This window comes from Danio rerio, chromosome 3 (assembly GCF_052040795.2).
Source record: "Danio rerio strain M-AB ecotype USA chromosome 3, GRCz13ab, whole genome shotgun sequence".
Lineage (NCBI taxonomy): Eukaryota > Metazoa > Chordata > Actinopteri > Cypriniformes > Danionidae > Danio > Danio rerio.
In genome coordinates this window covers 30,189,369-30,215,670 of record NC_141023.1, presented here as the reverse complement: position 1 = coordinate 30,215,670, position 26,302 = coordinate 30,189,369, and the positions used below count along the sequence as shown (strand labels likewise).

At 36.3% G+C, this 26,302-nt stretch overlaps 1 protein-coding gene across 4 annotated transcripts in view; it reads left to right on the top strand.

Moving 5' to 3' along the window:
* shank1 (SH3 and multiple ankyrin repeat domains 1) overlaps positions 1-26,302 on the top strand; it is a 167,119-nt gene that overhangs the window by 123,178 nt on the left and 17,639 nt on the right. For all 4 annotated transcript variants that reach the window (XM_087244604.1, XM_087244603.1, XM_087244602.1 and 1 more), the window contains 4 exons: positions 23,511-23,593; positions 25,296-25,420; positions 25,536-25,671; positions 25,759-25,839. In XM_087244604.1, coding sequence (XP_087100730.1) covers positions 23,511-23,593; positions 25,296-25,420; positions 25,536-25,671; positions 25,759-25,839 — 425 coding nt within the window. The remainder of the gene's footprint in view (positions 1-23,510; positions 23,594-25,295; positions 25,421-25,535; positions 25,672-25,758; positions 25,840-26,302) is intronic.

Sequence of the window (26,302 nt, the reverse complement as noted above, 5' to 3'; positions counted from 1 at the left end):
CGTTATTAATCACATTTGTTATTTATTCTGTGAATCTCACCCACTTCCTTGGTCCTATTTGCACACATGAAGAAATACACTAACAAACATTGATGCAACATCATTTTCTAATTATTTTTAGCTCTTATTTATTTATTCATTTAATTATGTTATCATATATATAATCATATTACTTTTGCTACTATTTTTGGGTTTGGCCCCATCATCTTGCCCTTTCTTTTTCATGCGCTCCCTCTCTCTCTTTTAATTCCTCCTATTTTACTTGCCCCCTGCACACTTTCATTTTCTCTCCATCACCCTCCCACCCCTGTGGTGACTCCATCTGGAGGTCAGACTATGAAGGGCACAAAGAGGAGGAGAAAGAGAGGGATAAATGGTTGGATGAGTGAATGGCTGCTGAAGCATCTTGCAACTATTCACAAGCATCCAAAGAAAATACTTAGTAAGCATCTTAGTAAGTGCTTATATAAGTCAAATACATGATAGTTTAGCATAGGATTTTGATGTTTAGCATGCAAAGGACATGTTTTTTCCATTCCAATGGGCTATATGCATTACAAGTATTTTTCAGCCACTGATAAACTTTGATGTGACAATTTTTAATTGCATAAGGCTATATTTTAATTAAATTACATTGCCAATGCTGTGAAAGGACATCATTGACAATGTAATTTAATTAAAATATAGTCCATTAAATTGACTTAGATTTACTAAAGATGACTTAAATTGACTAAAATTTACTAAATGAGCAATCATTTAGGTGTGTAATACAAGATAAAAGACAGATGAAACGCAAGCGCAGTCAGGAGCAGCAGGCAAGTACTGAAATATCATTCAAAATGCTGTGGTAAAACTAATTTTCATAAAGACATAGGTTGACAAAGGTCTCTATTTCGAGTCCTGGCTGGGTCTGTTGGCATTTTTGTGTGCAGTTTACATGTTCTCCCCCATGTTTATGTTGGGACAGTCAGTTTATGTTTATGACAGTCATAATACTGTCCTATCAAGTAAAGGCAAAATGCCACAAATAAATCGTTGAAAAGAATATTTGTTCTATGATATCTAAAAGGTATGTGGCTTAGTTAAGCGTTAGAATTTTCTAGAATCGGTTTTACTGTTTCATTTTCAACCCCAGGAATTGACCCTAATATGGTTGGTTTTGACCATATTTGGAAGGGTTGTGAATATTAATGAGCTCTGCTCTAATAGGTTGTTTTCACATGACGTCATTGATGTGCGAGATGGAGGGCAGGAAGTGATTCTTCGACATAGAAATTGCTATCAGAACATCAAAGTGTTTGTTTTAAGTTGTTTATAATTGTTTAAATCGGACAATCTAAGAAATGCTAAACAGCTTTTATGGACTTCTAAAAGTTTTTGTTCATAAAGGGGGGAAAGTTCAAGAAACTGGCTAAAAAACGAAAGAAAAAAAGCATAGACTTTCATTTAATAACGTTACATCCATGTGTACAAACTTTTTTTTTTTAAATGCGATAATTTGTTTGACAGCACCAATAAAGATATTATACAGGTCTAGCTGTGTGTATAAATACATATGTGTTATATAAAAATCAGATGCAAACACCACCACACAAAATCCAGAAAGTATAAATAATGTACCCTGCCATGTAATCGCTGCAATGAAATCTGTCCTATTTTTGCAAAATCCAAGGCTTTACTTGCATTTTGGCAGAATAAACAAACATAACGTTAATGTCTATATGTGCAGCAGTAGTGAATGTTTGTTGATGGTAAGTTCATTGCCAAAAAGAAATGCAACCCTTGCGACAAAACCAGACGGTTATTATTGTGGAGCACTTTTCCCCCTTACAAAAATAAGTAAATTTTAGTGTAGACTATGCATCCACACTTTTGTATGCTTTCATCTGTTATTTTGTCATGTCTGGATATACGCATGGAGGAAAAATCTATGTATAATAAACAAGTTTTTGAACCACACTATACTGAAGTGTATAATGTGTATAACTCTTTGGTAATGAATGCTACAGAATACTTCCAAACACAACAGTATTTATTTTTCATATAACAAACAGCTTATATAGTATCTACTGCCTTGATGACTGGCAAATATATTTTAGTTTAGTAGAAAACTTTGCCCATGATATAAGGATCATGCACAACATTTGTGACTTTTTTTCTATTTTTATCTCTTCTGAAATATAGTATAAATCACAAAAATACGGATTTTCCTCTATGTCGCCCATTCAGTTTTTTACTTCCTGCCCTCCATCTGAATTTCATGCATCACCAGAACCACGTGATTGAAAACAACCTATACTCCCACAGCTGATTATTTATTTAAAATTTAGATTACTGAATAATTAAATAAAAACAAAACATCTGATCTGATCATTGTGTTCAAATGAACACTCTCTTTTAAACTATCTTCAGTTCTCATCTCAGCCCCACACATCACTACATTCTTTCTGGTTTCACCTCATCATCTCCATCACCTCCATCCCTCCATCGACAAGTCATTTTTAATGGCAGCCTCCTTTCTCTGCTTCATCCTTCTCTGCTCCTTGTCTTTCTCTGGTCTGTTCACACATCCAATTGTGTCACAATTCCAGCGTCCCCGTCCCAGAGCGCCCTGCAGCACTCTCTTTTTCCCATCCCAGCACACGTGATCTCTTTATAGGACACTGATTTGTGTAATAGGGTCAAGGACGTACAGTATGATTTCAGGTAAAAGTTCATCAAGCGAATCCTGCGCCGAAAACGTGGCAGCAAGTTTTCTGGCATCCATACACGCATCGCGTACGAATACATACTGTACTGTACAGGAACACATACGCCTTCTGCCACTATACACACTTCCTTACCCCCTCTCTCTTCCTGCTGATTCTCCCTCTCTTTCGCTCATTTTTCTCGCTCTTTCTCCCCTCCTCTCTCTCTCTCTCTCTTTCTCACGCTCTTGATCACACACACATGCTCTGAATGAACAGCAGTGTGGTGTAGTCAACCATGCCGGAGGACAGAAAGAATGTGAGAGTTGTAGAAAGAGGAGAAATCAGGCAGTGGATTGTGGGTCCAGCAATGCCGTAGAGAGAGTAAAGGAGACGGAGGGGGTGGGACAGAGCGAGGACCAGCATCCACATCCAGCGAAAGGGGCTTTGACCGAGATGATGTGAGTTCTTGCTTTCTCTTTCCTTTAGCTCACTCTTCTTCTTGCTCTTGTGTCTCTCTTTGCCCGGTTCTCTCATCCCTGACTGTTTTTTTCTCCTGAGGGATGAAGATGCGTGCTTGCGTTTCCCTCTTTTTCGATTCGCTCGCTCCCTCTGCTCCTTCATTCATAGGTTCCGCTTTGTTTACTGATATTGTTAAAGGAGGGGGAGGTGACGGGGAAGGGGGAGGGGTCTCGATCTACCTTGCTTGTACATGCGTTGGGTACATCGTGTGTTTGTTTTTTAAAGGGTTGTTGGATCTGAAGAGATGTCAAAAGAGAAGAGGCTTCAATGTGCTGAGTTCAGTACTTTGACTTTTGTGTGGAAACAGATGATGGATTTGTGAATCGACAGCCTGTCCGCTAATCTTCAGCATGTTTTTAATTAAACGCTCATTTTTGGAGTAAGCTGTGTTTGGAATTTGCAGCAAAATAAATGCCATTAAATAAGATGCATCACAGAGTATTTGTATTTGCAAGCAATGATTGACTGCTGTAAATCTGAAGGCGATTCTGTCATTCTAAATCTTACTTAATTATAAACATTTAAATCTAGCTGTGACTTTGATAATCTGGCTATTTCTGATATTTTGATTGTGGGTGGAATACGTTTTGAACGGCTGGTAATGGTAATTTAGTAGCCAAATTGGCCAGGGACATTTAAAACTCTGATTTACATTTACATGTTTTATTGATTTAGCAGATGCTTTTATCTAAAGTGACACGCACCGTGAATAAACACCCAGAGTGGTGAGAAGCCATTGCTGTGGCACCCAGGGAGCAGTTGGGGGTTTGGTGCCTTCCTCAAGAGACTCAGCTCAGCTGTGGTATTGATTTACAATCCCTTTCAGTGTCGGATCTCAAACCTGAATCCGTTAGATCACAGCTCTCAAACTATTAGGCGACTGCTGTCAGCAGCCTGATGATATTAGTTAATTTTATTCACCCCTAAACAGTCAATATTCAGATTGAAACTTAAATAAATGAGGTAGCCTAATTTCAAAAGTGAGATTTATACAGTTGAAGTCAGAATTATTTGCCCCCCTGAATTATTAGCCCCATGTTCTTTTCCCCAATTTCTGTTTAACAGAGAGAAGATTTTGTCAACACATTTCTAAACATAATAGTTTTAATAACTCATCTCTAATAACTGATTTATTTAATATTTGCCATGATGACAGTAAATAAATTTTTACTAGTTATTTTTAAGACAATTCTATACAACTTAAAGTGACATTTAAAGGCTTAAATAGGTTAATTAGGTTAACTAGACATTAGAGTAATTAGGTAAGTTATTGTATAATGATTGATTGTTCTGTAGACTATAGAAAAAACATAGCTTAAAGGGACTAATAATTTTGTCCTTAAAATGGCTTTTAAAAAAATACTGGGAAAATTTCCTTAAAAATTTGGGAAATATTTGAAAAAGAAAAATCAAAGGGGGCTATTAATTTTGACTTCAACTGTAGACCTGAAAAAATGTATGTAAAGTAACATTTTGATTACACTGAACCCTTTGGATCACAACTCTCTAAGCATTAGACCACCGCTGTCAGCAGCTTGATAATATTACTTTATTTTATTCACCGCTAAACAATCAATATACAGATTAAAATCTAAACAAATGAGGTAGCCTAATTTCAAAAATGTTATCTACAGACCTGAAAAATGTATGTCAAGTGACATTTTGATTACATTGGACATTGTGTTTAGCTTTGCAACATGTCATCTAAATTAACACACACAAAGTCTCTTGTTACTTTGTGATTTTTTTGGCAGCGTGCGCATGTTGAGACTATTCTGTTTAGTAATGTAGTCATTGTAATAAAACCCAAAACTGATGAAATCAAGCAAGAAAGAAAAATAAGATACACTTAGATATTACATCTATGGAAAAAAAAGAGATTTATTTGTAAGTATCAGAAGCAGAAGGCTGTTCTGATTTTGTCATCCTATTTGAGCTTTTAAATGCAATATTTTCTTAATAAAAAGAGCTGTAGGGGTGGCGTGGTGGCACAGTGAGTTGCAATGTCACCTCACAGCAAGAAAGCTGCTGGTTCGTATGTTCTTCTCATGTTTGCGTGGGTTTCCATCAGGTGCTCCAGTTTCTCCCACAAGTCCAAAGATATGCTCTATAGGTTAATTGGGTATGCTAAATTGTCCATAGTGTATGAGTGTGCATGGTTGTTTCCAAGTGATGGGTTGCAACTGGAAAGCCATCCGCTGCGTAAGACATATACTGGATAAGTTGGTGGTTCATTTCCCTGTGGCGACCCCAAATAAAGGAACTAAGCCGAAAAGAGAATGAATGAATAAAAATGAGCTGTCTGTAATGAAGAAAGTGAACAATATTATCCTAACACGAAATGAGCAAGTGATTTTACAGTATATGATTTAGTACCTATACAGTCTTAATTTCAATTACCTTATTTGAATAGACTATTGACAGGTGCTGATATGCAAGTGTAGATCATACCTACTGTTTGGCCTTTGTCTTTGAAATTTTGAAGTATAACTTTTTAAGTTTTCATAATCACTAGTTATATGTTGTTGTTGTTTTATTGTTGCAGTAGTAGAGTGTTGTAGACTGTAGTTTGTAGGGTCAGGATTTTTTACAATAAGCTGACAAACTTGCAAATATATCTGCACTTGGGAACCATCAAAAAAGTCCACATGATCCAGAAGTTGCTGAGATTTTCATTTGAGTATGTTGATGAACTTTCAACTGAAATGAAATAATGAGTAGTGGACGGGGTTTTCTTTTTGCATATCAAACTAACGGTAAGAGGGCTGTGATTAAGAACAATTTGGGTGAATTGTCAACAGAGTAAAGGTTTACAAACTAATTTCGAGAGGAGCATGTGATAAGATTGATCACGGCTGGTCTCTCATCTGTTACCAGCAATAATCCAATCAGATTGATCCAAGTCTACAATAAATAGACGGATTTCACACTACTGCCTTATATTTGTTTTGGAAGAATCCCCCCTTCTACCCCATCTCCTCCTTTTCCTCCTTTTACCAGGGGGAGCTCTCGAGAACAACCTGATCTCTGACCCCTTTATATGCTTATTGACCAGGCGGGAGCCCTGGGATTAATTATATCTGAGCTCAGGGTTCTTTTCCAGGACAGCATGCCAAACCTGCTAATAGCGTTAAGCAATATCTAATTCAATTTAATAAATTTTTATTTCTATGGCCCTTTTACAATGTGGATTGTGTCAAAGCAGCTTAACATAGAAGTTTTAGTAAACTGAAACTGCGTCAGTCCAGTTTTCAGAGTTGAAGTTCAGTTTAGTTCAGTTCAGTGTGGTTTAATTTTCACTGCTGAAAGTCCAAACACTGAAGAGCAAATCCATCGATGAACAGCTCCACAAGTCCCAACCAAGCAAGCCAATGGCAACAGTTGCAAGGAACAAACTTCACCAATTGACAAAACTGAAGAAAAAAAAAAACCTCGAGAGAGGCTCAATTGGGCATGACAATTTCTCCTCTGGCCAAACTTCCTGTGTGGAGCTGCAGTCTAGACGAAGATAATAATATCAAAGTGTGAAGAAACATTTTCTATCACATAAAAAATAGCAATGGGCGCTAGCAAAGTAAACATTGTAAATTTTGATTTCACATGGACTTAAAGCAAATAGTCATCTAGTAGGTACTTTTAGGCCCAATCCCAATTCTACCCCTTAGCCTTTCTCCTTACCCCTACCCCTCGTTTTGTGCATGCACACCAATGGGTAGGGGTGTCCCAATTCTCTTTAGCTTGAAGGTGTTGGACTAATGGGAAAGGGTTAATAGCCCTTCGAACAAAGATTTTACAGGACCACACTCGAAACCAAGGGGTGAAAGAATTTCCTAGAATGCACTAGCCAGAGCGGCAGCAATGCTGAACCCGGAAGTAAGGAGTTCCACAAATTTGTATTTTTTGTCGTTATTATGAATTTTTATGACAAACAAACATGTTTTATCATATTCATAATCGCGTTCGTGTTTTACCGTCATGTTTTTTTTTTAAAAATGCAAAAAAAAGCTACATTTTGCGATCCATAATCCCTAATAACAACTCCTGTACAGCAGTCCCACAATATTCTGACACTTGATGACACTCAAATACCCTGTCAGTAATGTCTAGTTGCTGAGAATGAGCTTTTTACCATGTCTGCTATAATGTTAATGTTGTTTTTGTGTGTTTACATAGATGAATATGGCCACTGTGTAAATACACAGTTCAGTTAAGATCGTTGTAATAAAGTTTATGGCCCTCTGGCCACCAGGAAGGAGGCAGAGAAGTTTTAAAATATTTATTAATAAAAGTTTTTAAATATTTATTAATAGAATGGACGGCAGCTCCTCACGAAAACTGCCGTCTTAACCAAAACAAAATAAAACAATCTGTCCGGGCCCGGTACTCTCTCGGCTTCCTCTGCCATCGATCCCCCTTTTATATTCCAGAGCTCCTTCCGTGGGATTCGAGACCGGTGCACACTACAGGTGTATCCACTTATGCGGCGGCCTCATTCCGTTCCCACGGGTCTCGGCCCCGCCCCCTCGCCACAATCGTATTGCTACATTAGATCGTTATGAGAGCATGATATATGCCTTGAGTGATTTCCTGAAGATAAATACCAAAAAATTGCAAAACTGGAATAACTAAAGCAGTCGCGATCGTCTGATCTCATGTGAAGCAAGAGAACGCCATGACATCTGATGACGTGTGCTGGTGCTGTAGTGGTGTCCCGATTCTTAGGGGTAAATTTTAAAGCCCTAGGGGTGCATAAATAGAATTGGGATTAGGCCCAGTAATATCTAAAAGGACCACCATGGGCATTTTTATGATGAATATACATTTGGTTAGCCATGTCAAGCTCTAAAATATGTCAGTTCACTGTCTCTTCAAGGAAAGATTTAGGGGTTTTTAGCATCCACTCAAGGTTATTGTGGAAATAAGGGGTGGCATCATCAATGTAGAACTATGTTAATAAGAGAAGATGGGTAAAAGAGAAAGGGCAGGGAGGGACAGAGTGTGATAGCTGTGGGAGGACAAGCAGAGGAAGAGGAAGGAACAAAGGTCAGAAAGACAGAAGGCAGAAGAGGAAGCAGATGGGTGTGGAAGTGTGTACATCTGCCAAAGTGCAGAGACAGGAACAGAGCAACAGGTTCAGCGGAGGACAAATAAAAACACACACCAGACACAAGCAATAGCCACACACTGAGGCAATGAAAAGAGTTTGATATCACATCGTTTTTTTTTTTTTTTTTTTTTCATGATATCGACAATAACAGTTCAGTGACCAGAGTGATTTAGGGTATCAGACCATCTCAGTTTATTGTGACAATGTTTACTTCAACATACCAATGTTAGCATGCATGGATGATGTCGCTGACCCATGGTTGTCTTATATACATACTGTATAGACACATTACAAACATTGAGCCCATTAACCAATGTCTTTTTATTTATTTTTACATTTTGTTCAATTATGTATGTTGTTTTACTTGTTTACTTGTTGCCTTTGGATGCTTTTATAATGCAGTATAGAATATAATTTGAGTTATAATGCTAGAATGTATGTTGCAGTAGTTTTAAAGACTTGCAGATTTCATCCAAATAGAAAACCCATTTAAGATAAGTGTCTTGGCCAAAGCATGTGTGCTTTATAAAATAAATAAAATAAAATAGAAATGCTCTACTGTATCCAAGTATGAGCTGTGTTATTTACATAGCAGAGAATTAGCTTTAAAGCAATAGAAAGCAAAATAATTAACAGAACTATATGCTTCTTTTTTAAACATCATAGCAATAACTATAACAATATATTTTATGATTAAAGCATTTTCAGAATCAGAAAGAGCTTTATTGCCAGATATGTTCACACATACGAGGAATTTGTTTTCGTTACAGAGCTTCAACAGTGCAACAGAATTACAAAGACAGGACAAAAACCAGATAATAAATATATTTTTAAAAATAGAAGTAGTGGATGCAAATATACAAATTGACTAGTGTATGTACATATATTACTATATACAGTTGAAGTCAGAATTATTAGCCTTCCTGTTTATTTTTTCCCCAATTTTTGTTTAACGGAGAGAAGATTTTTTTCAACACATTTCTTAACATAATAGGTTGAATAACTCATTTCTAATAACTGATTTCTTTTATCTTTGCCATGATGACAGTAAGTAATATTTGAGTAGATATTTTTCAAGACAAAGTGATATTTAAAGGGTTAACTAGTTTAATTAAGTTAACTAGGCAGATTAGGGTAATTAGGAAAGTTATTATATAACTATGATTTGTTCAGTAGACTATCAAAAAAATATATATATAGCTTAAATATATAGCTTAATTTTGAATCGTAAAATTATTATTTTTTATTATAATATTATTTGCCGAAATAAAGCAAATAAGTCTTTTAAAATAAGACATACTGTGAAAATATCCTTGCTCTGTTAAACATCATTGAAAGGAAAAAAACAAAACAAAGGGGGTTTAAGAATTCTGATTCTGATTCTGTGCAACGTTATATGTGCAGCTGTTATGTGCAAATTGGCATGTAAATTATGTTGTTAGATAAGTGTAAAAAGTGTATAGCGGGTAGTATTTTTGTTTCACAATTACTATCAACAAGCGTTCATGAGACAGATTGCCTGAAGGAAGGAAATTTCTGTGTCAGGCTGTTCTGGTGCACATTTTAGATCAATTATTATATATATTATTATTATTATTATTGGTTATTTTATACATTTAAAATTGTATTCAGCAGTGCTTTGAATCCATTAATAGTGACAGTACATTTATAATTGTATAATATAAGAAATTACGTAGTGTATGACGTAGTGGCTGCTGAATATTTTGATTGTTCATTGCAATTTTTTTTTTAAAATAGGAGCATAGTGAGGTGCAGAGACCTTGAAGGGACGTGATGGTGGGGAAAAAAATGGGTGGGAGAAAATTATATATTTTTAAGTTTTTGCTTTCCCTCGCAAAGTTGTTTTGCATCCACAAACACTTCCTGTTTACTTCATACATGTCAACCCTCCCATTTATGCCGGGATTCTCCCGTATTTTACCATTCTATCCTGCTATTATCCTATCATTTCCATATTTCTTATGTATTTTAATCTTAAAAGCATGCTGTAATGAATATAAAAATGTTTGCATTCACTTTCTGTCCATTAAAGCTGTGCGTCGATCATCTCTCTTCATATGCAACCACTGAATCAGCTAAAGGCACCCAATGACGGAGAAATCCTAATGTTCAGAGGCTTGGGGCTGCAAACTGACCTCAAATTGTTTTATTTTTTTATTTTTGTTGAACTTTAAGATTTAGAACAATTTACTGCAAAGCCAGAGAAAAAAGGTAGAAATTTACAGAAAGGTAAATTTTTAATTAATATTATTTTTTTTAATTGTGAAGGGTATAATTACTTATCTGTTTGTTTGCAGAGCAAATATACAAAGGGAAAATATAATGTTGAATGCAAATAATAAACTGCAGCTCATCATTTGCTCTAGCACAGTTAGGATGTGAGTTCAGTTAGTCCTATGGAGACGCAAATCCATCTTAAAAATCCATATGGCTAATGCTAAACCAATATTCTTCCTACTCACTTGTTCATTTCTGAAAGTCTGTAAAATCGCATTTCCCATTGTTTATTCGTCTACAAAATGACCAAAACCTCCAGACATTGTATTACCTCAGCCTGCTGCGTTATGTGTCACTCTCTCCAATGACTGACTGTGAATCAGGCGTGACCACAGGCAATAAATGAAAAAAAAAACAAAAAAAAACTCAGCAGTCTGTCAGAATAAAAAAACAAACCAAAAAAAGAGAGAGAGAATCAAATGTTCATTCAAAAGCTGCTGTCATTGATGATGTAATAGGCGCATGGTGGTTCAAAGCTGTAGTGCTCTACGGCTACCCGACAAGAGCACTAGAGAGTGCTCAATCTCTCTCTCTATATCTCTCTCTCACTCATTCGTTTCCTGTCTCACTCCACCTCTCAAACGCTGCTGCGAGTTTTATGAATGGAAAACAGTGACTAGTGGAGGCAGTGATAGAAACATCAGCTCACACAAGTGCTGAAGAAAAGTGGAAGAGGCAGATGTGCACATGAGAGGGGGCGGAGAAGAGTGTGTGACAGTTGTCACCAGTCAAACACCTTCCCAACAGTTTGACCTCATACACTGCAGGAGGTGTGCATATGCACGATTTTGCATGTGCTTGACCATCACTGTCTATCTTGCTGTATTTTCAGCTCCTCACGCCCTGAGCGCCTTTGCATTTTCGAGTTGCAGTGATGACTTGAAACACCTGCGCTTCGTACCTCGCTTTACCGAACAGCATCCTTTACATTCAATGCATGCATCTGCTAATCAGCAAACAAACTCAGCCACCTTAAGCCCCCCTCTCTCCTTCTCCCCTTCATCAAATTACATCATTTCTCTCCTCTTTCATGGTAAACCATGTCTTCCAACCACACATTCTCTCTCTCTCTCTCTTTCTGTCCCTCCCTCCCTCTCTTTCTCCTTGCCTCGCTCACTCTCCCTCCTCCTCTGTCGCAGTCACAGTGAACCATCGCTCTCTCTCTCTCTCCCTCTCTCTCTCTCTCTCTCTCTCTCTCTCCGTCTTAAGTATGAAAGGGTTGGGAGAGCTAGGCCCTCGTTCTCACTCTCTCCGTCTCTCTCTCCTCCTCTCCTCCCCTCGCGCGGCTCTCGCTCGCTGTTCTCCGGCTGGAAGAGGAGCAGCAGCAGTAGGAGGAGGAGGTGGAGGAGGAGGAGGAGGGGGGGAAATGGCGATGGGAGGATGCGGAGAGGAGGATCTCTCTCTCTCCCTCTCCCTCTCGTCGTCCTGGCCATCGCTAGGCCCTATGAATCGCAGCGTCTGGTTCATTTACAGGTACTTGCTGTTTTCATGTTTTTCGTGCAGCCGGGTGGGAGGGAAGGAGGAGGGGAGCGCTGCATGTGTGCATGGTGCGAGCTGGAGTGATGGAGTGGATCGACAGGCAGGGATGTGTTGCAATGCGCGAGCGTGTATGTGTGTGTGTGTGTGTGCGCGCGTTCGGACGTGTGCGTGTGTCTATGTGCGAGTGCTCTCGCATTAGCCAGCGTAGCGCATCTCCACCACTGCATGCGTGCATGTGTGTGTGTGTGTGTGTGTGTGTGTGTGTGAGAGAGAATCGCAGCTTCTGTCTCACTGTTAACGGCCGCAGAATACAATGTCTGCCTCCAGCCAGATACACTGCTGCTCTGATGGACAGAATGCTAAACCTGTGTGCATCAGTGAGTGTGTGTGGGACGATTGCTGCTGCTGATTTAAAGGAGTTCGCTTCACTGGAAGAGATTGATGCTGTTATTCTGTTGAGTGTGTGTGTGTGTGTGATCAGCATGTGTACATTGAAGACGTAAGAATGATCATTCAAGAGGGTAAATTTGCACTGGTTTCTCGTAAACCCTGCTGCATTTTGTTGTGGATTGTATTCATCTGGATCTTGAACAGTGTCCGCTTGTTTTGCATGTTTTGGTGATGTGCAGTGATGTTATCAAGTTTTGACTTGATTAGGGTTGAAAGTCTCATTAAGTTGGACAAATATTTTGTTGTGTTATGTACCTGCAGTGTGGCTGGGTGTTGGTTTGTCACTATGAAGATTGTGTAACGGCGTAATAGTTGCCACATTGTGGTTGCGTAGGCTTTAGCGTATGTACAGTGGTTACTAATGCGGCTACTGTATGAACTGTGTCTGTATCACTTTGTGGGACAGACCTAATGGGCAAAACCGACAGGGAGGGAGAGGACAAGATGTGAGGTTCAGCGAGGTGTGAGATGTCTGTAACTTTAAAAAGGGAGTGCCAACTTCAAGCCAGACCATCACTTTCTGCACATAAATTCATTGCTGGCTTGTTTTTGATCTGGGCAGGGATGAGTGGGTGATATGGAGAATGGCCACCGTTGGCATCCCTCTGTGCAGGCGCGATGGAAGATATGTGAAGAGGAGTGTGGACGAACTGTTGGAGAGAAGAAGAGACGACTGAGATAGAAAGCAGGGTAGGAGGTGACACACAGAGGACTTTCTGAAAGAGTTCATGGGGAGATATGAGCAACCCCCCGGCCTCGGGTTCGTGTTCTTTAAGAGGTTCACTGAAAGCTTTTACATTTGGCTTTTAGATGGAGAATGGAGTTCGGAAGCATTTAAGGAGAGAGAGAGAGAGAGAGAGAGAGAAAGAGTGTGAGAGAGAGAGAACAGATGGAGTGGGTTGAAGGCTGAGCCTGTGTACAGTGTGACTATCAGCATGTGGGTACAGTATGGTACAGTTGAAACAATATCTCACCAGCACCTGACTGACACTGGACACAAACACACAAGTTCACACAGACTTACAGTGCAAACAAACAGGCAGCGCAGATAATCAAATTTTGTATTTCAACCTTGCATATTAAAAAAAGACAGACTTTTATGTACTTTTATTCATAAAAAACACTGTCATTTTCTACGAGTAAATGCTCACTCACTTACTTTCCTTCAGCTTAGTGCCTGATTTATCATTTATTATAAACCACCACAAATAAATGCTCTAAATTATTTTTTATATCTATAATTTCACATTTTGAGGACTTGTTATTAGTAGGCCCACATGGAATCTGTGCGCACCGAAATCCTCATATTTTTAACTCATCGTTGAGGTTATATATTTACTTGTGTAAATGTGTGTAGATTTCTATTCAGTTTTTAAATTAGTTTCAGTAATATTATTGACAAACATGAAAGTGCTTATTTGATTTATTTACAGTACAGTTTGTAAAGTAATATTTTCTGTCTTTTAGCAGAGATATTATATGAGAGACTTGCTTTATTTACCAAATAAGTGGATCTAGATGAATTTGCATTTTAAACATTAAATAAAAATTAAGAAGATATTATTCTTTATTTCATATATTAAGTTTTTAGTTATGATTCTCCCAAAATAATCCCACATAAATCTGCAGATCTTTTGCAAAATTCTTCGCAGAAATAGCAAAAACTATCCGCAGATTCTGTCTGGCCCTAGTTATTAGTAATTTATGAAACAGATTTAGGCGGTTCATTTCGCTGTGGCAAACCTTGATAAATAAGGGACTAAGCTGAAGGAAAATGAATGAATGAAAACAGATTTAACACAAACATTTGATTCAAATATGAAATATGAATGAATGGCAAATACAGAGAACCATATACAGTACCTGCATATATTAAAAAAGGTATTACTTTAATTATTTGCAATATACATGCATTGTTTGTTATATATGCATATGTATGCATGTGTATTAAAAAGTTTCAGTGCAAACATAAAGTTTTTTATAGAAAACTTTAAATGTTAGATTTAAACTAGCAAAGATTAAAACTTTACAGGGTGTCTCAAAACTTTTTTTATATTTAGGTTTTTATTGCAAAAAAGATACAATTCACAGCACAACAGTTAGACATTTTTAAAGCAAAATCTCCAAATTAAATTCCTTAATCAGGGATAGAAAACTAAAGCAACACATCCCTTTACATGATCTTCCATCAATACAAAAACTATTTACAGAAGTAACCGGGCCATTAAAAATAGTCATTGGTGTTTAGCCCTGTATAAGTCTAAAATTTCATTCCTATTGGTCTTAAAAGGGTCTTAAAAAGTCTTACATTTGATTTGAAGAAATCTGCAGTAACACTGCTTTAGTCAATTGCTTTTAGTAGTGTTTTAGAAGATTAGCATGTATTCAGTAATGTATTACATTGTAATTAATATCCAATATCTATTGTTACGACCCTAGTCTAGGGTTAAGGATGTAACATAAATAAAACACTTGACAAATCAAATCATTTTTAGGAATCCTTAGAGTTGGGTCCATTAATTTTTTATTTTTATTTTTTTTTTTTTGTCTTTTCTCTCTCTTTTTTATGAAATTTTTTTAAAAACACCCAAAACGTGATGCCTGTACCTCGGAGTCAACAAAAAGTACACTCTGTATAAACCCACCATAAAACTACCTACACCTTACAAAGAAAATAACAGAAATAAAAACAATATATTTTACCTCACTTCCTAAATATATATTTTCATTCATTCATTCATTCATTTTCTTTTCAGCTTAGTCCCTTTATTAATCTGGGGTCACCACAGCGGAATGAACCACCAACTTATCCAGCATATGTTTTACACAGCAGATGCTCTTTCAGCCACAAACCAATACTGGGAAACACCCTTACACATTCTTTCACACACATACTTCACAGCCAGTTTAGCTTATTCAATTAGACTATTGCACGTCTTTGGACTGTGGGAGAAATCAGAGCACCCAAAGGAAACCCATGCAAACACCGGGAGAACATACAAACTCCCCACAGAAATGCCAACTGACCCAGCTTGCACTTAAATCAGCAACCTTCTTGCTGTGAGGCAATCGTGCTGTCCACTGCGCCACCGTGAATCCCACCTATATGTAAAAACTAGAAAGAGAAAATATTTACAATAAAGAAAGATATGGAATCCAACCTCTTCTGCTTCAAACTGTGTATATACAATATTTTTACAGTGACAACAAAGCCAAAACAAAATTTACATAGGCACTGGAGGGATGACAACAAGAAAACCACATTTACACACACAACACAGGAATACACAATCCACAAGTATAGCTAGTACTTTTGCACTGTAAAACCCAAAAGTTAAGGTGACTCAAACCATTTGAGAAAACCGATTGCAGCAAACCATTTAAGTTCAAAACTAATCCTAATGAGTACTGTGAACTTAAGCCGTTTGAGTAAACGAAGCAATTTGAGCACAGTAAAACCCAACAAATGAAGAGAACTTAAACCAACTGAGTACTGTAAAACGTTCTGTAACTTACTCCATTTAAGTTGAAGTAATGAAATATTTAATTAACTCATTACCTTCAACACTGACTTCAAAACTATTTTCAAATGAGTAGAATTAACTTTAAGTAAATTTTGAGTTAACTACACTCATTTTATTTGATAAAGTTGACTGTTGGGATTTACAGTGTCAACAACAACTTCAAACAACATGCCTTCCAACTCATTCTGCGACTGTTCCACTCTTTAAAAAAAAAAGAGGACCTACATCACTCCAGGCAATTCCAATCCCTCCAGCCAAGTGTTTAGATGGTTCTAAACAATATACTAACTGTATGTAACCTGCAAACTTGTTTACTCTATCTCAACAGGTAATGAGTGTTAGTTGATACAGTTGAAGTCAGAAATATTAGCCCCTCTTTAAACTTTCTTTTTTAATATTTCCCAAATGTTTAACAGAACAAGAAAATTTTCACAGTATGTCTGATAATATTTTTTTTCTTCTGGAGAAACTCGTTTTATTTCGGCTAGAATAAAACCAGTTTTACATTTTTTAAAAGCCATTTTAAGGTCAAAATTATTAGCCCCTTTAAGCTATAATTTCTGATAGTGTACAGAACAAACCATCATTATATAATAACTTGCCTAATTACCCTAACCTGCCTAGTTAAACTAATAAACCTAGCTAAGCCTTTAAATGTCACTTTATGCCATATAGAAGTGTCTTGATAAATATCTATTCAAATATTATTTACTGTCATCATGGCAAAGATAAAAGAAATCAGCTATTAGAAATGAGTTATTAAAACTATTATGTTTAGAAATGTGCATGAAAAAAATCGCCTCTCCATTAAACAGAAATTTTGGGGAAAATAAACAGGGGAACTTCAACTGTAGTTACTTATATAATCAAAAAAAACTGTCTAGGACCATCTAAAGAAAATGTTACTACATGGTGTTTTTTGGTTGTTATTTCTTTTAAATAAAAATTTATAGAGAAAAAAATGATTAAAAGCCTCTTCTGCAAGTGTAAATGGTATTATCAGTGTTTGCAGGCTCAACATAATTTAGCATAACTATTCATTTCATTTGTTTATTTTTGTTTGCCAATCCTTTCCTATGTTTTATAGCAAATAAATGTATCCAGCATTTGGAAAGTTAAGCTTGTGGAATTAAAATTCAGCAGTGCAATTTTTGCAATCTTCCTCCACAGTCCAGGCCCTTAACTTTCGCTGTTTTTGACCCAGGGTAGCCAGGGGCATGTGTTGAGACTGTGTTCAATACTTTCAGTTTACTCACTAATGTTGTGTGTCTGTGTAGACTCTGTGTACTTTGTTTGCTTGCTTGCTGTTTTCTGTTTGCACAACTTTAACTGTATGAGCTGACAAACTGTGGCACTGAATAACTACACTACACTGGCCTAAATTGCTCTACGCTGACCTTTCTGTCGAGCCATGCTTTAACACATGAAGATTACCCCAAAACATTTGGATGAGAGGAGACGTCTATGGCTTTGGGCTGTACATGCACACCTGTAGTGCTTGGGTTTGGAGCTGTATTGTATAAGGCGTGCAGCACATGATTCATGAAGTCACTGGCCATATGACTCATGGACTGGCAGAGACACTGTTGGACGACCAACCACACTGACTCACTAACAGTAACTGACTCATCTAACTCACTGAAACCTATACCATATTAAGAATGAGCTGCATAATTGACTTCACACAATCATAAACATATCAGATCAGTGGCTAATGACAGTGAGTGATATAATGACTGGAGATTTGTGAATCATTTCTGCGTGTTGTGAATCCTTCTGAAATAAGCACTTATTTAATTTACTCATTAAGGAGTGTTAATGAATAAACGCAACATCAACAGTCAATTATTCATTCAGTTTACTTTTTAGATGTTAGATTGCTCATCTTGTAAAAACAAATCCACACATTTGTTTTGTTGTTCACATTTCAATGTGGTGATGCCATTGGTCCTTGTATGCTTCCAGCTCAAAATGGTCTATATTATGCATTTAAAGATAGTCAAAGACTCAGTTCTTGTTATTTTTTTTTTATTTTTTTTTTTTTTATCGGAACAGACATCGGCAGAGTCACAAACCCTAAATCTCATACACAAGGACTAAAACAGCTTTTATATTGTCATGTAGCACAAGTATTCAAGCATGTTAACGAAAGAAAGAGAGCACAATATCCGCCACATAACAAATATAAACTAATATTAAACTATTGCATACATCACGTGCATTAATCACACAATGGACATTACATAAAAATGCCTACTGGTTTAGAAAGGCCTAGATTAAAAGAAGATGTCCAAATGAGAAATTTTCTGTCATAAACAAACAGATTAAATACAACAATGGAGAAAAGGGAGCTTTTTTATTATCACCTGTCAGTCAGCGCCTGCTCTTTTTTTTTTTTTTTTTTGGTCATTGTGCCTTTGTCTTGTGCTGTGTAAATGCAGCCAATCAGATACAAGTCACATTTAAAAGATGATATAAGCAGGTCAACAAAAAAATTGGATACAGGCACAAAATCGGAATTGACCATCAAGATCTGCAGTGTACATGCAGCCTTGTAGTTTGCTTATTGCAATAAACAGTAGTTTATAGAACTATTTCCTTTTAGTAAGTAGCGGATTCAGAGGAGTGCATTTTAACTTTTTATGCATCAAATATGCACTCAACTTTTTTCTTGATTGAGACATTAAATTCTTCTTTCATAATTTTAAGTGTTTTCAAAATTGCATTGTTTTTTGACATCTTTGCTGTTTATTATCTCCTGTAAAGCTGCTTCTGGCCATGCCATGAATGGTTATAAGAGATATGTTTAAGGGATTATATGCAGCATCCTTCCTTTATTCTCCTAAGGTGAGATCTCCACATAAGTATCATACTTAGAGGGAAAGAGTGCTTTATGCATTATAAAGCTTAAAGCATCAGCATTGGTACTTAGTATCGGCCGATCACCATGACAAGGTACTGGTAGACAGTATCGACTGCAAAAATCTTGATCAGAGCATCCCAACTAAAATTCCACAGGATGGCTTTGAGTTTTTGTCTTTAACTGTATATAAATGCCACACTTACTCTTTCTTTTAACAAAAATGACATATTATCACAAAAAGTATCATTGATAAATTATAAAAAAAAAAACATTATATTTGCAGAAACTAACATTTTTGTTTAAGTAATTTATTTATGTATACATACATTCTATTAAAATCAAACTGATCTCAGACATAACAAGCAGGCTTTTGCCATTATGCTATATTTTCTTGTATATTCTTCTTGTATATTCTTGTTGTGACCAGTGATGTACGGCGCTGCTCACTGTGATTTGATTTTGAAAACATTATGCTTGGGCGTGTTGTTGAGATCTCTTCGTGGTGTTCATTGGCATACCGAATGACTAAATCTATTCAATATGGCTGCCAAGTGCGTATACTATATCATTTGCTGTGCACAGCTACATATTACCCAGTTCACATGTAAACAAAATGAATATATGCAGTCTTTTTCCTAAACTACAGGACACCATGACTGTCCCGTCCACTGCTGTGTGGCCATTTTAGCTACACTCATGACTGGCACGATGTTGTCGAGGTTTATGCAATGGATGAACTTCAGACAGCCTTCAAATGACTGGTTTCCTGCCAAAGAGTTGTTGTGATGCTGTTTAGAGAAGGAGAATCACCATGTGCTGTTTGACCTGTCGTCGTGTCTTTGGATCGGTTCTAGTTCCTCCTCTTTCCTGGGCCAGTGAGAGAATACAGCTGGTTTAGTCTGCCCAACACTGAGTTGAAGGATGGGGATATTGTGTTCTGAACACCAGTACGGTTGTTGGCGTAAGAGCATGAGTACTGTAAACAAAGCCGTGTAGAGTCGGGCACTGGGGCTCTGCTGTCAATGAAAGAGACTAGCGGGATGTAACTTTCAGTGTTACAGAAAGAGAAAGTGTACAGACTGATGGCCTATATGCAGGACCAGATGGAATCTGTAGACATTTCTTATTATTTATTATTAATAACTATTTTTAGGGGTTTTTCACTCTTTAACTGGACAGTACAATGGAGTGTATTGACAGGAAAGTATGGGGAGCAGAGAGAGGGGAAAGATCAAAGGAATTTGAGCTGGGAATCGAACTTGGGTCACTGTGAGCACCACAGTGCAACATGTTGACACACTAATCATACGATTATTCCCACAGATTTTATCTTTTAACAGATTTGAACTATTTTAACTTTTATTTAAGTTTTACAATGCAAATCCATGTAGAACAAATGTTTTGGTTTAAAATAAGACAAAAAAAAACTATAGCAATATAAATTGTACAGTTCTCAGCATAAGTACATCCCTCACAAATCTATCTTTTACATTAATATTTTCTATAAGATGCTTTACAATGTTATATTTGAGCATATACATTAGATTAGTCAGTACTGAAGCCCAGTATTTGTTACAGAAAAATATGACATTAATTTTGTGAAAGATGATAAATCTAGAGAAACAAAAAAATATATACAATTTTTTGAAAATATTTAACTTGAATTTAAATGTATCTAAATGTATTAAATGTAATTTATTTCTAAAGAGGTTTGGCAACTAAAATGTTATTTCTTTAAATATATCTCTATAACAAATCTGTTTTGCTCAAATGCATCAAAATATATTATTTATGTTCACTCAGAAATTGGGGTTTAATTGGGGTTTACTGAAACTATTTTGTTTACTGTTTACTATTTATGCTGAAAAATGTACATATATCTTGGAAACATTTGCAAATTATTCAATAATATTACTGAAATTAAGATAAAAACTGATTTAATATTTACACATTGTCATAAGTAAATCAAAAGATTGAATAGGCTAAAAAAAATCTGAGGATATCTGCACAACCACTATGTGTTCTATTTACACAACCATTCAATTCAAATCTTTTTTTTATTGGACTGCGTTATACAATATCCCTGAAACTGTGAAACCAGCAGTGCATATTTTAATTGGTCTGCAAATTGTAGAAATAAAAGAATTTGGATTTTTAGTAATAATCTTTGGTATTTTGTCTTTATTAATAATCACAACACAAATATAATGATCAGTTTAAAATGATATGCCCCTGATAAGTGTAAAATGAGTAAGTTTATAGTCATAGGCTAACTGAATTGGTCAAAATAGAGGGAATGTGGCCTTTAAATCATTAAACACTTGTGATAAAGTATTTACTTTAACAAATGTCAGAAATTTCTAGCAAATGTCACAAATAATTATTATGATATTCTCTGACTCAAGTGCTATTCACTTAGAAGTAGAGTTTTATTAAAGCTATTGCAAGTATCCAGTTTTATTCAGCAGTTAAAAACTATTTACAAATCATTTGATGGAAATACTTATATTTCATATTTCACAGTATATATTGCTATGAATGAATAAATGTTACAATTTTGTTTTTCAGTATTGTGCAGCCCTAGCATAAACAGTAATATTGTGACTTGTATTTAAATGTTGATTCCTTTGTTTAATTAGCACCTCTTGTGTGTATTGCCTTTTGTTGAATTGCTGAATTTCTCCTCAATTGTAGGTCACTTTGGCCATTGCGTCTGCTAAATGACTAAATGTAAATTGATGTATATAATTAAATCATAAACTGTAAAAATGTATGTCGTTTTATATTATTTACTTTAATCAAATAAACTTTTCTAGTCATGTCAACTTACAATCTATCAGAGTAAAATATTATGTTAATTTGTATAATTTGAAACAGTGGTAAATTAAATCAACAATTGAGCCAAATTTACTTTAAATATAAACATGATCTTGAAGCTTTACTTCTATTATCAAATGTGCTGCTTTATATTTTTGTAGGAGCTCTGGTGCTTGTGTTCTTTATTGTTTACATTCAAAAGGTTCATGTTTAAATGAATATCTTGTTGTAACTGTGAAAGTGAAAGTAGCTTAGGATTTTTTTTGATATATGGTTTAGAATTGATAATACAATTACTATTTTTTTTTTATTTTTTAGGTTGGTAATTTTACAGATTAAAGGTGCAGTGGTGATCTGCCAAAATGCTATCCGTGAGCATAATAGCTTTGAGAACACAGTCCTTTTCCTGCATGCTGACCAAAGCCATGTCTCCTGAATGCGCACCTTAAACAAGACAGAGAACCACTAGATCACAGGTGTCAAACTCAGTTCCAAAAGGGCCGAAGCTCTGCACAGTTTAGTTCCAACCCTAATTAAACACACCTGATCAAACTAATTGAGTCCTTCAGGCTTGTTTGAAACCTACAGGTAAGTGTGTTGGAGCAGGGTTGGAACTAAACTGTGCAGGGCTTCGGCCCTCCAGGAATTGAGTTTGACACCCCTGCACTAGATCATGTAATTGTCAACTTTATATTTTGTACTTTATAATACTACAATTCCGAACAATAAATTGTATTATATCTAGCATGTTTTCAGTTGTGTAGCAAGCAGAACTTGTCATAATGTGCAAAATTTCATGCATGCAAGCATTGCTGGTTTCACTCTCTTGCAATTTGTTCTAAAACGACTGGTGCTTGGCCTGCAGGGTGCAGGACTTAGCCATACTTACATGCTATTTCAGACCGAATATTCAAAGTAGTTTTCTTAAACAATATAGGGAACCTGTGTCACAGGCTGTAACTGTTTAAAAATGAACCAATGTGATGAGAATATAAAACCAACTTTACCTCAGTAAAGCAGGCTAGGTGGAATAGCGTTTTATACTTATGTTTTGTTGCCAAACTAAATAAAAATCTACATTATCAATGCTGTAAAAGGTCCATTATGAAATAGAAAATAGTCACATCAATCTTTCACCGGAAGATTTCAGTGGCTGAACAACACTTCTGTGCATATAACCCATTCATAAAATCAGTCTGCATGAACAGGGATGCATAGATGTACAAATCTACATTTGTTGACAGACAGTTTGGGCTACTTATCAGAATTGAGGGAATTGTCAACCTGACAAATTTGTATTGGACGAATATTTGTTTTAATACATTTAGATAATTTACTTTAATCATTACTATTGAAATGTAAAGAGACTTTTAACCAGCACAACAAAAAATATTTCTGAAGACAATCACCTACTGCACCTTTAACTTCACTGTGTAGACCTAAGCAGAAATGTTCAGATCATAGTACATTGTGTGAGATCTTTGCTTCCTTTTTGTTAAATAACATTAAAATGACAATTTCAGCCTTGAAAAGAAGGCTGACTTTTCCTTTAAAGGTCAATACAAGCTGTCTTGTAATGTATGCGTTTATATACTGTACTCAGATTTCCCCTGGCCTCTGACCATCTTCTCATCACGTTCTTCACTCAATAGATCTTTCAGGATTTACTGATGCTATGGAGATATTTACCAGCTCTCCTCTTTTTTTCTCTCTCACTTCTGCTCTATACTTCACCACTTTCTTTCTTTCTTTCTTTCTTTCAGTGACTACATAATCAAGGAGAAGACAGTCCTCCTGCAGAAAAAAGACAATGAAGGTTTTGGCTTTGTGCTGAGAGGAGCCAAGGGTAAGAAAAAAGGGGGTCATTAAATAAGACTTTAAACCCCAAAGAGAAAGGAAAAATAAATTTGGAGTGGGTCTTAAATGAACTACATTTTTCAGTAAATGATTTAATTAAATTGATTTCCATTTCTAGGCATACACATGGTAGAAATTAGGAATTCAGTGCCATAAAATGATTGTTAACATTTCACTTTATTCCTTAAGTAACAAACTGTACTGGCCAAATCCATACACGATGCCAATAGAAGATCAATACCTAAAGGCATGACCTTGTTGCAGGATAAAAAGAAAGTGAAAGTGGATTAGACTGAATTTTCTACTATACTGGGTTTCTTACAGTTTGCATTGTTTAATTTTTTACAAAAGAAGCTGCAGTCATATCATAACTTCTGTAGTGCTGTGGAAATTGCACATGGTCAAACTCATTGTGACTGCAGCAACAAGATCACAAATTTGTCAATGGGTATTTAACAGGATCATCAAAAACATATTCCAAAAAACCATTTGTTTGATGAAACTACTTTAATATTATAAAAAAAACTGTGGCAAAAAAAATTGTGTAGTGTAAATTTAATTTGTGTTAATTTAACATCATTTAACTACAATTAACTGTGCCTCAGAAGCCACTCGCAGAAATGTTCTCAACCCCCTTGAAAGTCATTAAGTTATTCACATACAGCATAAAAGTTCACATTCATTCAAATTCTTTCTCACTCACTCACTCACTCTCTCTCACACACACACACATACACATACACATACACAATGCTTCCCAAAATAGGAATTAGGACATTTGACTTTCATCACCGTTCATCAATTTGTTCATTGTTATATGCATATTCATGATTTGACATGTATTCTAAATCTTGGATAGTTCCCCCAATTAAGTTGTAAATTACTCATTCTGGCATTGTTCAAATTCAGTAGGTCCTTCAACCACACACACACACGCAGAAAAACCCCACAAATGTCCTTCTTCGACTCAAAATGGTCCAATGTGATACATCATGGGGATTTTCACACTCAGGAAACTTTTCAAGATGGGTTTGGCTGCAGACTTGGTGCAGATGCAATCTGCGCTGCATGCCATGCTTTTGAATGGGCTCACCTAACCCCACCCCCAACCCTATTTGTCACAGTGACGTCACTAGCTCCATTGAGTGCATTGTGTCTGACATTGCATCTCTAAGGGATGCAATCTCCGCTTGCATCATAAAGGCTGCATCCAGATACTATTGAACTTTTCCACAGTTCCTACACTGTATAAAAATTATGTGATTAGTTTGTCCTGACAGCCTAACCTAATTATATAAGTTACGCGAGCTGTTTAAAGTCAGTTTAACATATTATAAGTTCAATGGATTTATAAGGTTAACTTGATTCAGTTTAAAAATTTAAGGCAACCAGGATCTTTTACAGTGTAGAACTATGGTCAGAAGAACATGCTTTTGGTGTGGTTTACATCGCAGGCACTGGAAATTATTTTTGTTATAGGAACTAAATTACTTTCTACTTCAGAACATGATCTAATTCAGCAGTGAATGTCCAAATCCAACTAAGAAAAAGGTCTGTCTGAGGTGAAATTAGTTTTTGAAAAACCAAGCATATGGTATTAGAACAACACCAGGGTGTGTGAATGATGAATTGAGAACATTTTGGTTATCCACGCTCGACTGATTACATAAATGTCCTGTTTCTTTTTGTAGCTCAGACCCCTATAGAAGAGTTCACTCCCACCCCAGCCTTTCCAGCACTGCAGTACCTTGAGTCTGTCGACGAGGGAGGCGTGGCCTGGAGAGCTGGTCTGCGAATGGGAGACTTCCTTATAGAGGTGTCTGCAAAACCACATCATGGACCTTTGTTTCTGGTCCTCCTTATTTGAGTCTCTCTAGAATTGTCCTCATTACTCAAGGACTCTCTGTGTGTTTTCTCTGTTTCTTCTCTAGGTGAATGGTCAGAATGTGGTTAAGGTGGGACACAGGCAGGTGGTCAATATGATCAGGCAAGGCGGTAACAGTCTCATGGTCAAGGTTGTCATGGTTACTCGAAATCCTGATATGGAGGAAGGGGTCAGAAAGAAAAGTAAGGGATAGAATTTCATACTGCATAGGAAAAAAAGAAGTGAGATGATGATGACATTGGTGTCTCACTCTTTTTCTCCACATACAGTCCCACAGCAGAGTAAAAGACTGAGCACACCGGCTATCGCTCTGCGCTCCAAATCCATGACATCAGAGCTGGAAGAGATGGGTAAGATGGGGGAAATGAGAGAATAAAATATGTTTTAAAAATCCTAGAGCAGTGTTTCCCAAACTTTACTGACCCCCTTTTATTAGAACAAACCAGAAATGATCTCAAGGCTTTATTATTCAATCAATTGACACAGAAAGCCTGTCAGATGTTTGTATGTGATTTATACTGTATGTTTAATAGCGTTCCAAAGTTTTTTTATGCTTGCTAAGGCTGCAATTAATAACGTTACAGTAAACAAAGTAATGCTGTTAAATATAGTATTATAATATTATTAACTATTTATAATTTATATATTTTTAATTAATATTTCTAAATGTAATAAAAAATGTGGCATTTTTTTGTGATGGAAAATCTTTTAATATTCCTTCAAATTATTCCTGTTCCAAATATGCCTGACAATATTGTCTGAAATGTGAACTATTGTTAAACTGAATGACATTTTAGAGTCTTCTGTAAATCT